Raw genomic sequence first — 13,602 nt, forward strand, 5'->3', positions numbered from 1 at the left:
AATTCTCCGGAAATTTCTGCTGAAACTCAGGAAGATCCTCCACGAATACCTCCGGTACTTCCTTCAGGAATTTATGCGAGAGTTCCTTAAGGATTCCGAAAGTTACTCCACGAATTCCTCAGAAATATCCTATGAATTCCTCCGCAAATTCATCCAATTTATAAAAAAATACAAAAAATCATTCGGATTCGAAAATTCCTCAAAAAAATCCTCAGGGAAACCATCCAGGAATTCCCCTGGAACTGCCTCCAAGAATTCCCCCAGAAAATCTTCAAATATTTCCTTTGGAAGTTGCTCCAGCAGTCACCAGCCACCCCCACCCCACGAAGTTTCTCCAGGAATTCCCCCCGAAATGCCACAAACAATAACTTCGGAAGTTTTTATAAAGAATCCTAAAGAAATTTTCAAAAGTTCCTCCAAGATTCCTCCGGAAATTCCCCCAGAAATTCCTCCGGAAGTTCTTCCAGCAATTCCTCTATAAATTCCTCAAAAATTTCTTCCGAAGTTTCTACAGGGATCCCTCCAGATTTGAACAGGAATTCTTGCGGAAATTTCTACAGAAAAACATTCGGAAAATGCTCCGAAAATTCCTCTAGGAAATCATCCGGAAGTTTCTCCAGAAATTTCTCCGGAAGTTCCTCCAGGAATTTCTCCGGAAGTTCCTTCAGCATTTCCTCCGGAAGTTCCTTGAGGATTTCCTCTGAAAGTTCCTCCAGGAATTCCTCTGAAAGTTCCTCCAGGAATTCCTCCGAAAGTTATTCCACGAAATTCTCCGGAAGTTCCTCCAGGAATTCCTACGGAAGTTTCTTCAGAAATTCCTACGGAAGTTCCTCCAGGAATTCCTCCGGAAGTTCCTCCAGGAATCCCTCCGGAAGTTCCTCCAGGAATCCCTCCGGAAGTTCCTCCAGGAATCCCTCCGGAAGTTCCTCCAGGAATCCCTCCGGAAGTTCCTCCAGGAATTCCTCCGGAAGTTCCTCCAGGAATTCCTCCGGAAGTTCCTCCAGGAATTCCTCCGGAAGTTCCTCCAGGAATTCCTCCGGAAGTTCCTCCAGGAATTCCTCCGGAAGTTCCTCCATAAATTCTTCTGGAAGTTCCTCCAGGAATTCCTCCGGAAGTTCCCCCAGGAATTCCTCCGGAAGTTCCACCAAGAATTCCTCGGGAAGTTCCCCCAGAAGGTCCTCCAGGAATTCCTCCTCAAGTTCCTTCAGAATTTCTTCCGAAATTTCCTTCAGTTTCCTTCCAAGTTTTTTCAGGAATTCCTGGACGGAACTTCCGGAGGAATTCCTGGACGAACTTCTGGAGGAATTCCTGGAGGTACTTCCGGAGGAATTCCTGGAGGAACTTCTGGAGGAATTCCTGGAGGAACTTCCGGAGGAATTCCTGGAGGAACTTCCGGAGGAATTCCTGGAGAAACTTCCGGAGGAATTCCTGGAGGAACTTCCGGAGGAATTCCTGGAGGAACTTCCGGAGGAATTCCTGGAGGAACTTCCGGAGGAATTCCTGGAGGAACTTCCGGAGGAATTCCTGGAGGAACTTTTTTTTTTTTAATTTTCTTACAATTACGTTCACAATTTGCCATGGAAATTTCTTTGAATAGCACTTTTAACAATTTACTGTTGATATTCCCTCCTTAGCCGTGCGGTAAGACGCGCGGCTACAAAGCAAGACCATGCTGAGGGTGGCTGGGTTCGATTCCCGGTGCCGGTCTAGGCAATTTTCGGATTGGAAATTGTCTCGACTTCTCTGGGCATAAAAGTATCATCGTGTTAGCCTCATGATATACGAATGCAAAAATGGTAACCTGGCTTAGAAACCTCGCAGTTAATAACTGTGGAAGTGCTTAATGAACACTAAGCTGCGAGGCGGCTCTCTCCCAATGTGGGGATGTAATGCCAGTAAGAAGAAGAAGAAGATTCCCAACAGTTCCTCATGGATATTCCTTACAAATTCCATTGAAATGCGTCACAAATTTACTAGCAGTTTGCCGATTGAAATCCCTCAAATGATCTTATAGAAATTCCTCTAGAAATTTCAATGGAAATTCCATACAATTCTCCATGGTTTCTCATGGAAGTTCCTCTCTGTTCATGGTTTTCCATGGACATTCCTCAATTTTTTTCATGAAAAATCCCATAACAGTTTCTCATGGAAATTTCTTACAATTTCCTATAAAAATTCCATTTAATTTTCCTTAGAGATTCCTTTCTATTTTCAATAGAGATCCCTTGTAATTTGCCATCGGTATTATTTAAATAATTTCTATGGAAGTTCATACATTTTCCTATGGAAATTCCTAACAATTTACGATGGAAATCCCTATCAAATGCTAATGGAAATTTCTTACAAATGCCCGACGAAATTCCTTCCATTTCCCGTTCAAATTCCTCGCAATTTCGTATGGAAGTTCCTTACAATTTCCCCTGAAAAGTCATCATCATCATTTTCTCGTTATTTGTTTATTTATTTGACGCAAGCCTGTCCGCAAAGTTTGAGATTGTTCAAATGGTGCGGACAGGTTTGCGGTTTACTTTGCGTTTAGTACAATCCGCAAACTCATTCCGGATGCATTGTGCGTTGCTACGTTTGACTGCATGTATTCAAACTAGCTGTCAAATTTCCGGATTGCCTTCCGGATCCATTGTGCGCCGGCCTTTAGACAGCACACCCCGTGATAGTTCGTTCGGCAGAAATAGGCCGCACACATTGCAATACTGCAAATTGAAATCCGTATGTGTAATTAGAATTTAGAACTCTATACAGCCAACATAAATATGAATCCCTCGTAACTCAGTTTATAACACTTCTCATTATTTGAATCGGTACCTAGCCGATCGTTGTTTTGCCTAGCAGATAGATATGTAGGGAGAACTGAGCTGGTCTAGCCAGTTAGATTTCGATATCGATCGAATAAACCTCGACACAAGAAAGTGTATAGAACTAAATTCGGTGTACTTTTCAATCGCAAAAAACGAACAAGTACCGTGGAAGTTCTTCGAAACCGTCCCCGTTGTGCTCATCTTTACCCCCGTCGTTATGGTCATTTGCGCGCGCGTTGCTCTGGTGCTGTTGGTGTGATTGCTGCTGTTGCTGTTGCCCGTGCTCGTCGATCTTTCGCCAGGTTTGGCTACAAAATAAGTTATCCGTTTTTCTTAGAACTCGATTGTTGATAGAAACTTCTAAAATTGAGAACACACCTAATCAAATTAACTTGCCATAAAGACTGTTCCGGAACCGTTCCACTCTGAAGCACTTTCTTCTACATATCTACATGAGTGAAAGGAAATTAGCCAGTTCCTTGCTAACAGATTAGTTGGATAATATTTTATCACCTTGTTTCAGGTCTTTTATATTCGATAGAATAAAGCGCTGAAGCCAATAGTTGTGCAGAACCTGTCGCGTGTAGGCAGTAGCCCAATCCAGTTTCAAAATTAATTGGCTTCGCAAATTTCATCAATATTTCAAAGGTTGGCCCACAAATCTGCATAGTCCAAATTTCCCCTTGATATAATTACCCACGCTCGTTTTATGCGTAAACATAATCCTTTTCCATACCGACCAGGCACCCCAAGTGACGCATCACATCATCGGCACCTGGAAACTAGGTCCCATCCCAATGTAGGTAAATAGAGTGATTGAGAGCTCCACTGGCGTCATCGGTCACCGCAGTACACCGGATTCGGATACACATCCGAGTTGAAATTAATTACTTTACCATCGCGTCACCAGCGCACACACACACACACACACATCTGTTGTCATCTGCCTGTGGGTCGCTCTCATTCAATGTCTCTGCTGATCCCTTGGTGAGGACAAATTGTACGGTCAAACTTTTCCGATGCGGATTTTCCGGCTCGGTAACGCCATGGTGGGGAGTAGCCGACACCCAATTCGGTTAGCGATAGCAAATTGAACGTTCCCGTCCCATGAATGGATGGTGGTGGCACACGACCATGGCCGTGGGATAGTGAAGTATGTCGGTGATTATTATTGGACATATTGGGATTAAATTTCGATAGGAACCACATCTGTTTTTGTTTAACGAAGTTCGAAATGAGATTTTGGGATGGGTTTGACGTACAAAGCAATAAGATGGTTTGCCGAATTTCATACAAACATGTGACTAAAATTGATTCTAATGCTAGAAAACTGTTTTAGAATTACTGTTTGCCATGGTATTTTTTTCCACATATGCTAATTATTGATAATTTGGCAATTTTAAATTTTAAACATTAAGAAATTACTCAAAAGAGCATTGGGTCTGGTTTCAATAAGAACGTTCTTCCAAGACGCAGAATATTTTAAGGCGAATGCAGACTACACTGAAGTAAGCCATGTTAAGTTTTCTATTTTTCCATATAGCCAAATATGAGATGGTCAGATTTCTAGTAGATAATACATACCAGCTGGTCGTGATATATTTTGAATATTTTGTAAAAAGATACCTAGATATTTAGATATCTTATTGTTTTGTACGTCACTGTATAGTTATGAACACTACTATGGTTAAAAAATCGACTAGATTCATCACACGATTCATAATCTCTAAATTATCATCATCATCATCTTTGTTAAACTACTGAAAATGATTGAAATAAACATGTTTTCTCATGATTCTGTAGAATTATTAACAGTATAATAATGAAATTTCGAATTTGAGTTCATGGTGCAATTGATTTCTTTAGAATTATTTAAAAATTCCTTTTGGAAGATGCAAATGGCATCAAAATCTGACATATTTAGTGGTTACTTGAATCAGGCTTGTATACAATTTTGAAAATAAAGCTATACCGACTCTGCTCTATAGAACGTACATTTTTGCTCTTGCTTTTTAACAACATGTCATATGGAAATCAATCGCATCCTGAAACTATTTCTCCTACATACTATTCCTCTGAAGTGCGCTGCGTGCGAATAAAATCTATAATCCTCTATTATATACTCTATAAGACTTGCTAAAACTCAAATCCGGAAATATTTTTACAAACGGCTCAATCCAAGCTGCCACACGTGGTGGCAAATTGGCACTTTTTTTTAAAACGACTTAACAAACGAATTCGCATTCGGGTACAATTAGCTTGTTAAAAAAATATCCGTACTTTCAATTACAAATAAAATTTTCACTACTGTTCTAGATATCACGAAAGTTCCTGCGAATACTGCGCCTCCAGCGTTGTCGTGGGTGCTGCCGCAGCTCGCCGGTTAACCGAGGCGGCCGCAGCTGCCGCCGCTCGAGCGGCCGCCACTGCGTTAGCCGCTGCCGACGCATTAGTCCGGAGCGGGGCCATCGGAGGTGGCCCCGGGCTGCCGTAGCCGGTGGAGTACAGCTGCGAGCAGGAGTCCTTGATCAGTTCCTGCGTTTCGCGGATTTGGCGTTGAACTTGTGGTGCTAGACGTTGAACCGAGATGGCCGGTGGGAAACGAGGTGCATCCGGGGGTAGAGTGGGCTGTTGGAGCGGGGCGCTGGACGAAAGGAGACTCCCGCTGTTGCCGACGGACACCACAGACGAGAGGGCGGACGAGGGCCCTCCTCCGGTAGCCATAGCGGACGAAACGGTCGATATGCTGGAGGAGGATTGTTGCTGCTGTTGCGATTGCAGTTGACCGGTGGTTAGCTGGAATGAGGGAAGAAAACGGAAAGTCATGTTAGGAAGGATATCATTCATGTAATTGCAAACCGCTTCCCGCTCATCATGGCAAAAGCGATTTTGTAAAACTTTATTAAAGTGGACCAAATGCCAAAATATAAAAGCCAAAATCAATACGCAAAAATCGCACAACTGACATCCTTTCAATCTAGTTTTGCTGCGTCGAAGGATGCGTAAAACAATAAAAATGACAGTTGTGCGTTGGATCCTTATTGAGTGGTGGAAACGCAAGTGAATTTAGTTTTCGATTCAAAGAGGTTTGTCCTTAAAGATTTGGGGGAATGTCTTCGGTTGTGGGCCACCTTGAATAGATACGACAAATCTAAGCAATGTCAAACTGTCAATTTGACAGCATACATATGTAGTATTCAGTAGCTGTTATCCAATTCAAAAAGATTCCATCGCTCTAGATATAAATATATCAACTTTAATTTTACATTTATGACACAAATTCTACTTGAATTGCAAGTCCCCAATGTGTCCCACAATCTAGTACGGTTTGGAATTGTTATGTTGCACAATCATCGTGCTGCAGTTTGGTATGGCAACGAGGGTTGCTATGGGTGACGACGTGAGGTTTCGAGAATTGATTTTGTTTGAGAAAACCATACTTTCAGTTTATTGACGACTTTTGCAACGCTCGCATCGGCGGACTTCTTTGGGATACGACATGACGCAGTTGGTAGGTGCACTTAAAATGGATGCTTGCCACATCCATGGAAGTGCAAATTTGGTAATTAGTAAGTATGATCTTTCTTTGTTTTCCATTTTATACTTGAAAACAATATATATTCCGGAGCGAGCAGGACTCCGAGGTTTGCAAAAAAAGAAAAGTTTCCAGAGCGAGCAGGTCTCCGAGGCTTAAAAAAAAAGTTTCCGGAGCGAGCAGGTCTCCGAGGTTTGCACAAAAAAAAGTTTCCGGAGCGAGCAGGACTCCGAGGGTGCAATTTTTATTAAGCTAAGAATGATTCCGGAGCGAGCAGGTCTCCGAGGCTTAAAAAAAAAGTTTCCGGAGCGAGCAGGTCTCCGAGGTTTGCACAAAAAAAAGTTTCCGGAGCGAGCAGGACTCTGATGGTTCAATTTTTCCTAATAAAAATGATTCCGGAGCGAGCAGGACTCCGAGATGAGACATAAAAGTTTCTGTAGTAAGCAGATGACCGGGGCCGTGCGATAGCAACATTATCTGGAATGTGTCAGATTTTGAATCTTGTTAAAATAAAAATGAGTAAGTGAACTCGTTTCGGCTCGAAGATAATAACAATGTGAACCGTAAAAAAAAAAGTTTCCAATAGATTTTACAATTAGGACCTACATTGGAAATAGTTAATTTGAAATCTATATTCAAATATAGGGATTCGTATAGAATTTTGGGACTGTAATAGGAAACAACGAGTGGATATTAGGTCGAGAGAGACTGGAATACAAACATAGAAATCACTATATTGTTTATGCCATTGATCTATCGTTCGGATTATAAGTTTGAATTTGTAGATTGGAGATCATTGGGAGATTTTATGAATGAGTCAATGAGTTAATTTAGATATGAGATTTGTGAGAATCTTATTCCACATTTTGCCAAATGAATCTATTGTTGGGAATCACAAGATCATTTTATTTATTGATTTTGGAATTGGAAATTGGAATTGACATGAGTTAGGACCAGAGCAGCAAATCTGTCATAAAAGAGTTGCTGTCACTTAAGTACGACCAAATCCCGTCATATATGAGTTGTTGCAACCCAATCGGTCTAAATTATGCTACTCGGGGATTAATATATTGGAATCTAAGACCAGATTTAGAAGTTGTGACATAAATAAGTAAACTAGAGAAAAACTAAAATGAATTGTGTTTCAAATATGACCTTATTTTGATTTTGGATGCGTATCGTAGTTTTAAAGGTTGAGCTTGAGCATAGCGTTGACAAAAAATGCTTTTGAAAGAGTACTGATTGAAAATTGGATTTGATGACGATTTGGAAACAGATTGATATCGAACTGAATATTTAGCTATTCCAATGGAATGAAATTTGAACAAAAAAATCCTATATTTCAAGATTTATGGAGTACAGAAGGAGAAGGATGTAGTATTCAGTAGCTGTTATCCAATTCAAAAAGATTCCATCGCTCTAGATATAAATTGCTTTAATTTTACATTTATGACACTTCCCCCCTACAAGTCCCCAATGTGTCCCACAATCTAGTACGGTTTGGAATTGTTATGTTGCACAATCATCGTGCTGCAGTTTGGTATGGCAACAAGGGTTACTATAGGTGACGACGTGAGGTTTCGAGAATTGATTTTGTTTGAGAAAACCATACTTTCAGTTTATTGACGACTTTTGCAAGGCTCGCATCGGCGTACTTCTTTGGGATACGACAACATAATCAGAGCCAGAGACTTGGTAATGTTAGGGGCATCAGCATTTGCGTAATTGGTTAATTTATAATTTGGCGTTAGTAGTAAGAACAATAATTGGAGAGATTAATCAATCAAGCGATAAATCAATTAAAAAAATGTCAGGCAATTTCAAATATAAAGTAATTTTAATTGCATTTTATCATCTAGAAATTATTCAGTAATTTATTGAAAAGAAACTCTTTGGAATGTTTTTCCAAAAACTTCCAATTCCTGAAAGAGAGTATCAAAAGAAGTATGATAATGAATAGACTGAAATCTCGACATTTTGGGGGATTTTTTATCAAGCAATGTCAAAACCGGGTTTTACTACTGTCCAGAATTCTACGGATTTCCTCAAGAATTCATTGGGAATTTGCTTCAGGGACATTTTTTCGTAAATATCTAAAATATTTCTTTAGGAAATAAATTTCAAGAATAATTTCAAAAATTCTTCCAAGAAGTCTTCCCGATACCATCGGAAATTCCATTCAATTCCATTCTGCTGTGAATCCTCCGAAATTTCCTCCAATAATTCTTTTTACAATTCTAGGACAAAATTTCAGGAATTTCCTTAGAAATTTTCGTGCAAACTCTTAACGAAATGCACAAAGCAACCAATTTCTTCAAGAATTTCTTTTGATATTCCTTCGAGAATTCTTTCCAAATTTCCTCCAGGGATTTCTTTGGAAAATCCTCCCGAAATAACTTCGGAAACAAACCAAGCAATTCCTTTGGATATTCCTCAAAATGTTCCTTTGAACTTTAAAAAAAAATCTAAAGAAATTTCGAAAATTTCCTCAGTGACCCGAATTCTTTACGAATTCTAAAAGATTTTTTTTTAGGAAGGAAATTTCCTTTTCTATAGGAATTTCTTTAAAATTTATTTGAAAAATTCTTCGGTAATACCTAAAAAATCCTTCAGGAATTCCTACAGAAATTGTCTTGGGAATGCCTTCCCAAAATCTTTGAGGAATTTCTCATTAAATTGAATTAAATATTTCTGGAAGTATGCAATCCTTCAGAAATTATTCCGGGAACTCCTCCAGGAATTCAATCAAGGAATAATTTAGAAAATTACGTCATTCGTTCATCGATTCCTTCGGGAAAATCTCTGGAAAGGACTTTGTGAATTTCTCCGGAAATCCTTCCAGGAATCCTTCCTTTCAGTAAATCCATACCAAATTTCTGCTGCATTGATTCCGGAAATTTTGTTGGAAGAATTGATTGGATGACATCAAGGAGGAGGAGCTTAAAGCCGAACTGGAGGACTGTGGACTGAAGCTAACGAACATCCTTTAGATCGCTCGACATAATACAAGTCTGAAGTATCGAGACTAGCTGTATCTCGTGCACCTAGAACACGGATCCATCGCCATGAAGTACCTTAAAGATATCAAGGCGGTAGTCAGTACCGCGGTGGAATGACACAAATACAAGCCATTTTGTGACGATGTCACCCAGTGCCTCAACCGCTTTCAGTACGATCATGACACCACACCAGGATCTATTACATGCAACAAATGCGGAGACAATCTTCCACCAGTGCAATGTGAGTTGATGGAGGAAGCAGACCCCAAATAAACTAAATATCACTAGAAGTTGTTTTAATAGTGCGGAATTTAGGGATATCGGAGAGCATTAGCATTATCATTGAGCAATTCGCACAAATTCGTAGACTATTGTATGAGAGTAGCATCACTTTCATCTGTTACCACATATATTGATTTGGGACTAATTACTATCTCTTAGATGGAAGCAATGCACTCTCCAATAGTCGAGATCTGTCCTGGCCACGTCCTTGCGAATACTGTGGATAGGTGCCACGGGAGGTTTTGGGATTGTGTGGAAGGTTATAACAGTAGGAATCGTTTTAGTACAACGAGAAACATAGGAAGAACTAAGAGGATCGTAGTAGACGAAGGTCGGAAGTAGACGTATTTTTTCTGACAGTGAAATTTTTCTTCTTGATAATGAAGAATAGTTGTATTTTGAGTTTTTTTTATCAAAAGTAATAAAAAGCGTTCTACGGGAAGCTTGCTGCAGATGGTTGATCAAGACAAGGATATCAAACTTATTTAGTTAAAATCCAAGCCTTCCATAGCAGGGACCATCCACATGAAGCAAATGCAGTCATGCATACAGTGGACTAGACATGAAGAATGCCGGACATTTGAACGTTTGACGGGGCAGCTTTCCAATCCGATGTTAGTAACAGGCCTGATGTACGACAGGGATGACGGTAACAATGACGTTCCATTCTCAAATAAAGTAAATTTGGTAAGATGTGTGCTCCTCCTCCATCAGTGAAAAGGTAAGTCTTCATTACCATTAGCTTTTGCACTCATAAACTAAACCTAAGCCGCACACCTCTCATAGACCAGAGTTTGTGACTGCTATATGAATGCCTAGTCAGTTAGAAGTAGATGCAACCGAATCGATAGATAAATGTGCTGCTAGGGTAAGAGTGTTGTCTGGGTAATTGGTAGCGTGATTTTTACTTTAAAAAACCGTGCAGATTAATTTTAAGTAAAAACATGTCTGCACAATCCGATATCTGAACCACGCCGCAAAAATCTCCAATTCACTCCATTCATCAATATAAATGGCATGCTTATTCATGGGAATGGATGAGCGAAAACATAACTTTTATAAGAGACTGCTTAAGACTTTATAAGATAGGACATGCATTTTAGATATTATTCATCATATCATCATATCACAGCTAAATCCTTAACCTTTTGTCTGTGCTCTGGGGTCAATATGACCCCAGGCCACTTTGAATGGCTGCCATTTTTTTAATTTTCAACCGATTCTCCTAATTTTTGGTAGTTTGGTAAAACTCGCCGAGATCTGCAAATTCACTTCAAAAATCTTGAAAATATGCGCTACAGTGTACTTTTTTCAAAAAAAATTACGTTGTCTGTGCTCTGGGGTCAAATTGACCCCAAATTGAAATTGCTATAACTTTTATAATGCTTTGCCAATTTTGGATTTTTGGGGCTGTTTCGAAAGATAATTTAATCATCTTTCAGGTCGTTACCAAAGATTGACTATAGGTGGGCGGGTACATCGCGAGGAGGGGTTTTCGTAAAAAGGGTACAAAAATAGTGATTTTTCATGCTTATTTTACTTATATCTGAAAATGTTACCCATTTTGAACTACACCTTTTCAAAAAGGTTATGCAGGAAGGCGTGTGCTTTGATATGAGGCATTGATTAGTTTAGAGCTTGGTCGCTAGGTGGCGGTATATTTGAATTCATTACTTTAGACTACTCAAGTAATTCCGATATATGGAATTTTCCTCATTGTAAATATTCTTATCGCACAAATTTGAAATTTGTAAAGATGACGTCTTTAATAAAGTTCGTCTGGTGGGAATGGACTGTCATGTGACGAAATGAATAATTAGGAAATTTACAAATAGGCGGCGCTAGCGGACTTGCAATATTCTTGCATATATGAAATATTGCTTTAGCTTGAGATCATATCTACACTCAAGTTGTATTCGGCAACATTGTTCAGGATGTCTAGCACTACAAAGCGGTGCTCAATATAATGAGTACGTCTTCCAATTTTTGAATTTGTGCGATAAGAATATTTACACTGAGGAGAATTCTATATATCGGAATATCTTAAGTAGTCCAAAATAATGAATTCAAATATACCTCCACCTGGCGGCCGAGTTCTAAACTTATCAACGCCTCATGCCAGAGCACATGCCTTCCTGCATAACCTTTTTAAAAAAGGTGCAGTTCAAAATGGGTAGGATTTTCGGATATAAGTAAAATAATCATAAAAAATCACTGGTTTAATACCCTTGTTCACTAAAACCCTCCCGCAATGTACCCGCCCACCAATAGTTAATCTTTGTAACGACCTGAAAGATAATTTAATCATCTTTCGAAACAGCCCCAAAAATCCAAAATTGGCCAAGCATTAAAAAAGTTATAGCAATTTCAATTTGGGGTCAATTTGACCCCAGAGCACAGACAACGTAAGTTTTTTTGAGCACAGACAGAAGGTTAAAAAATAAATAAAATTGTAAGTGTGATATTGAGGAAAATTATGGGATATCATACTTTCATTGAACATAGTGTGTTGATGTAGAGTTTCATTCTTGGAAATCTAAGCAAAATTATTTTAATCACGTGCCAAATAGGTACTAGAAAATCAAGATTGAATCAATAAAAAAGTCCCCATAATATGAGATAGGAATATCATCACATAAGAGATAGCTCACATTGCTTCGTGTAATGCCGTTAAAAACGGTGATGATCAAAAATAAATTCGTTTATGAATCATACGTAAATGTGACAGCTTCATTCACAATAAGTTTGAAGCAATAGGTTGATCCGATGTTTCGATGGAGTAATTTCCGAATACAACTAACTTTGATTCAACCAACTGTTGACTGTTATTGGCTTTCCTCAATATTCCTATTTTCTCGATAAAATTTTCTGTGATTGTAAAGTTACATATTGGTTTTCGCTTATTACTAAGGGCATATATTAATATGAGTACATAATTTCAATTGGGATCGCATAAGGGAACGGGCAAATTAATATATTTTATATTCTTTCTCGTTTCAGAGAGCGAACAATGGCGCTTAAACCTAGGCTAATTACCCGAGCAGCACAAGTCAGACTAAAATGGTTGTTGCAACTTGATAGTGACCAAATCTAGTCGCATATCCGTTGCAGTAATCTATGTGGGACATGTGCTACTTGGGTAGCCAGGGCAAGTTTCATAGCTTCGCCCCATCCCAGGACAATTAACAATGGAGTGACAGAATTCACTTTGCATGGTCACTCCCAACGTCTGTTTAAACGCATTATATCATTTGCTTATGATGATATTCCTAAACTATATTCCCTACCAACCATCCAACTCCTTGACATCTATGAGGGCGTCGGTGAGTCGCTGGCCTCTCGTTAAGTAGATGTCATATCATCATTTCCTTCCCTTCCTTAGTAACAGAGAAGATGGGCGTGGCCGGCAATGGTAGCTTTCATGCTTTATCATTTTTGACCCCCAATTGGGTTGCTATTAAATCCCAAATAGTAATCCATAAGCAGTTGGGGTGGTTATTTGATTCGTCACTGAAACATAATGCGCTTCCTTCTACTTGGAAATAATCGTTTTTGATACCAAGTTTGAAAAGTGACAGAAAGTCTGACAATAAAATTACCGTGGCATCGCTATATTGTCTTGCATTCCTAAGTTATTTGAATCCATTATTAACAATAAAATCTTCACACAAGTTCAAGGTTTAATTACCCGTAACCAGCACGGTTTTGTTAAAGGAAGGTCAACAACGACTAACTTGCTGCAATTTGTATCATTTTCGATAAACGCTTCAGATAGAGGAAATTATGTTGAAGCTCTATACACTGATTTCAGTAAGGCGTTTGACAGAGTTGATATTTCTCTCTTACTTTTCAAATTATCCAAGCTAGGCCTCAATCCCAGGTTAATAAAATGGATTGAATCATATTTGACTGGCAGAACCCAGAGAGTAAGATTTGATGGATGTTTGTCAAAACAAGTTAAGGTTACATC

At 39.2% G+C, this 13,602-nt stretch overlaps 1 protein-coding gene across 2 annotated transcripts in view; it reads right to left on the reverse strand.

Moving 5' to 3' along the window:
- Positions 1 to 3,033: 3,033 nt before the first annotated feature.
- Positions 3,034 to 13,602, reverse strand: part of LOC134214431 (uncharacterized) — a 481,597-nt gene continuing 471,028 nt past the window's right edge. For both annotated transcript variants that reach the window (XM_062693808.1, XM_062693807.1), the window contains exon 7: positions 3,034 to 5,612. In XM_062693808.1, coding sequence (XP_062549792.1) covers positions 5,136 to 5,612 — 477 coding nt within the window. In that variant the 3' untranslated portion in view covers positions 3,034 to 5,135. The remainder of the gene's footprint in view (positions 5,613 to 13,602) is intronic.

The sequence above is a fragment of the Armigeres subalbatus genome, chromosome 2 (genome assembly GCF_024139115.2).
Source record: "Armigeres subalbatus isolate Guangzhou_Male chromosome 2, GZ_Asu_2, whole genome shotgun sequence".
In the NCBI taxonomy this organism is placed as follows: Eukaryota; Metazoa; Arthropoda; class Insecta; order Diptera; family Culicidae; genus Armigeres; species Armigeres subalbatus.